At 39.3% G+C, this 2,500-nt stretch overlaps 1 protein-coding gene across 1 annotated transcript; it reads left to right on the top strand.

Annotated features, from left to right (window-relative positions):
• The first annotated feature begins 94 nt into the window (after positions 1–94).
• Positions 95–1,604, top strand: LOC310772550 (zinc finger BED domain-containing protein 4-like). The gene is made up of 2 exons (XM_083632388.1): positions 95–291; positions 630–1,604. The coding sequence occupies exons 1-2, from the start codon at positions 188–190 to the stop codon at positions 1,177–1,179; spliced, it is 654 nt and encodes a 217-aa protein (XP_083488514.1). The 5' UTR covers positions 95–187; the 3' UTR covers positions 1,180–1,604.
• The last annotated feature ends 896 nt before the right edge of the window (positions 1,605–2,500 follow it).

Raw genomic sequence — 2,500 nt, 5'->3', positions numbered from 1 at the left:
GCCCACAACACTCACGCCAAACCAGTGGGCCTTGCTTGACAAAACAAGGACCTGTCTTGAACCGTTTGAGGAGTTTACTAGGAAGGTGAGCTCAGCCACCTCCTCCGCTGCTGATGTTATCCCAAGTGTCACCGTTCTCAAACGTCTCCTCTCCACGGAAAGCGAGGCTGACTCTGGGGTAAAAACAATGAAAAAGACCCTCCTAGAAGCCGTCGACAAACGCTTCAGCACCGTAGAAGATGAACCTCTCTACGCACTTCCCACACTGCTGGACCCGAGATATAAGGACAGGTTAGACTCTAAACCTATTACATTATATTATTTATCTCTCTCTCAAACACACACACACACACACACACACACTCTGTGAAACAGACTAGTATGCTGCAAATTTAAATATGATGAGAGATGCTAGGATATAAATTGAATATAACTCATAAAAGATCAATATTAAATAACATACACATTATAGATTTTACATACACTACTAAGCTACATTTGAGATGTAAAGTAAGGATAAATGTGCAACCATCTGTGATATTCTTTTTTCTATTATGTATTACTTTGATGAGTCTATAATTGAACCTAATATGTGTTTTTTTGTTTTGTTTGTTTTCCCCTCCTCTCAGGTTCTTTACCAGTGCAGACTGTGCCAAGCGTGGGAAAGATGCACTGGCCAAGGAACTGGAGGAAGACATGAGGAGGAGGACCACCACAGTGACAGCTGATGGAGCATCAGAGGCTTCGGAGCCAGTGGAGCCACCAGAAAAGGCCCCCCGGTTGGAAGCAGCAGAAGCAAGCAGAAGCAAGAGCAGGGGCAGCTTCATGAAAGAATTTGCCAAAATTCGGGGGGAGCGTGAGGAAGATCCTGGTGCAGCAACCAGCTGCAGCACTACTGTCCAACTGCATGGGTTTTTTACTGAGGAAACAATTCCTGACACACACGACCCATACAAATACTGGGGAGTCAACCGCCAGCGGTTTCCAGGCCTTGCTGCCGCTACCTTGAAGTACCTCTGCGCGCCCTGCACTAGCGTAGACAGTGAAAGGCTGTTCAGCACAGTCTCCAACATCATAGATGAGAAGCGAAACAGACTTACAGCCGAGAGAGCAGAAATGCTTGCTTTCCTGAACAAGAACCTGCCACTGATGCTTAAGTCTGAGCTTGAGAAGCTTTAGAAATCTGGATCTGCTTGAGCAGGTCACTGTCACTGACACTGAGTGGTGTAAGGCTGCAACTAACTAATGTTTACTTTATTTTAATTATCGATTAAGCTGTCAATTATTTTCTCAATTAAGATGACATTCTCCAAGGTCTTCTTTTGTCCACACAACCCAAAGATATAGATAGATATATATATATAGATAGTTTATGTGTCATAGAAGAGTAAATAAACCAGAAAATATTCACATTTAAGAAGGAGGAATTAGAGAATTTTGACTTTTTCTTTAAACAAATTAGGAATTACTCTAAACATTATCAAAATTATTGTCTATTAATTTTATTTTTCTGTCGATGGACTAATTATTGCAGCTCTAGTGCTATGTGACTTTGACCACAACACTGCAAAAAAAAAAGGCAGCAATACAAGGGCCTTCTGCCCAGTCTAGTGGTAACAAAAGAGAACTTGACAAGTAGACTACCTCTGTTTGAATACCGTATTTTGTTGTTACCAAGCTAGTGAAGCCATTGGTTCCTATTTGCAGTGCACTAAATCATAACAAAGAGCTGACTCCTATTTATTTTGAATATGTACCAAGCTAGTGAAGCTATTGGTTTGTTTTGTTTTAATTCTCAGTTTCAGCTCCTTTATTTATTTTACTTTTGGTTTTAAATTCTTGTCTGCACTGCAGCACTTTTCCTAATTTCCTATTTGCACTAAACCATTATAAAAATGTTTATGTTTACATGTTTTACCCAGCTATGTTTATTCAACTGCTTTTGTATTGGATGTTAAATTCCCATTTGCACTATAGCATTGAATGTTTACCAAAAAGTAAAACCAAGCTAGTGAAGCTATTGGTTTATTCTCAGTTTCAGCTCAGTTATTGTTTTTACAATGGATTTCAAATTACTGACGTGATTAGTGATTTAGCTATCATAGTTTTGCTACATGATAATGGAATTTTAAATTCCTGTTTTCTGTCTTAACATTTACAGATCATTTGAATGTTTTACAAAGCTGGAGAAGCATATAGCTTTAAACAAATTACATTGTTGCTGTGTTGCACAGTTATTCAATAAATAATTCACTACATTTATAGCTGTGTTTGTTACATTTTGTTTTACAAAGTTAGGAAAGTAATGTTTAAGTTAAGCCTGATGTTGCCTTGCACAAAATAATGATTCCAGTCTCTTCCACACAGTGAGGCATACAGTTTATTAGGTAATACAGATTTTTTGGGGGGATATCGGATCGGTACTCTGTATCGGCCGATACTGGACCCCCAGATATCGGTATCGATATCGGAGGCGAAAAATGCGGATCGGAGCATCCCT

Source organism: Poromitra crassiceps, assembly GCF_964638095.1.
Source record: "Poromitra crassiceps genome assembly, chromosome: 2".
NCBI lineage: Eukaryota > Metazoa > Chordata > Actinopteri > Beryciformes > Melamphaidae > Poromitra > Poromitra crassiceps.
This window is presented reverse-complemented; position numbering and strand designations above follow the sequence as displayed.

Coding starts and splice junctions, on each gene's coding strand:
- LOC310772550 (XM_083632388.1), top strand. CDS start 188: ATGAAAAAGACCCTCCTAGAAGCCGTCGACAAACGCTTCAGCACCGTA. Junction 292..629: donor GACCCGAGATATAAGGACAG/GTTAGACTCTAA, acceptor CCCTCCTCTCAG/GTTCTTTACCAGTGCAGACT.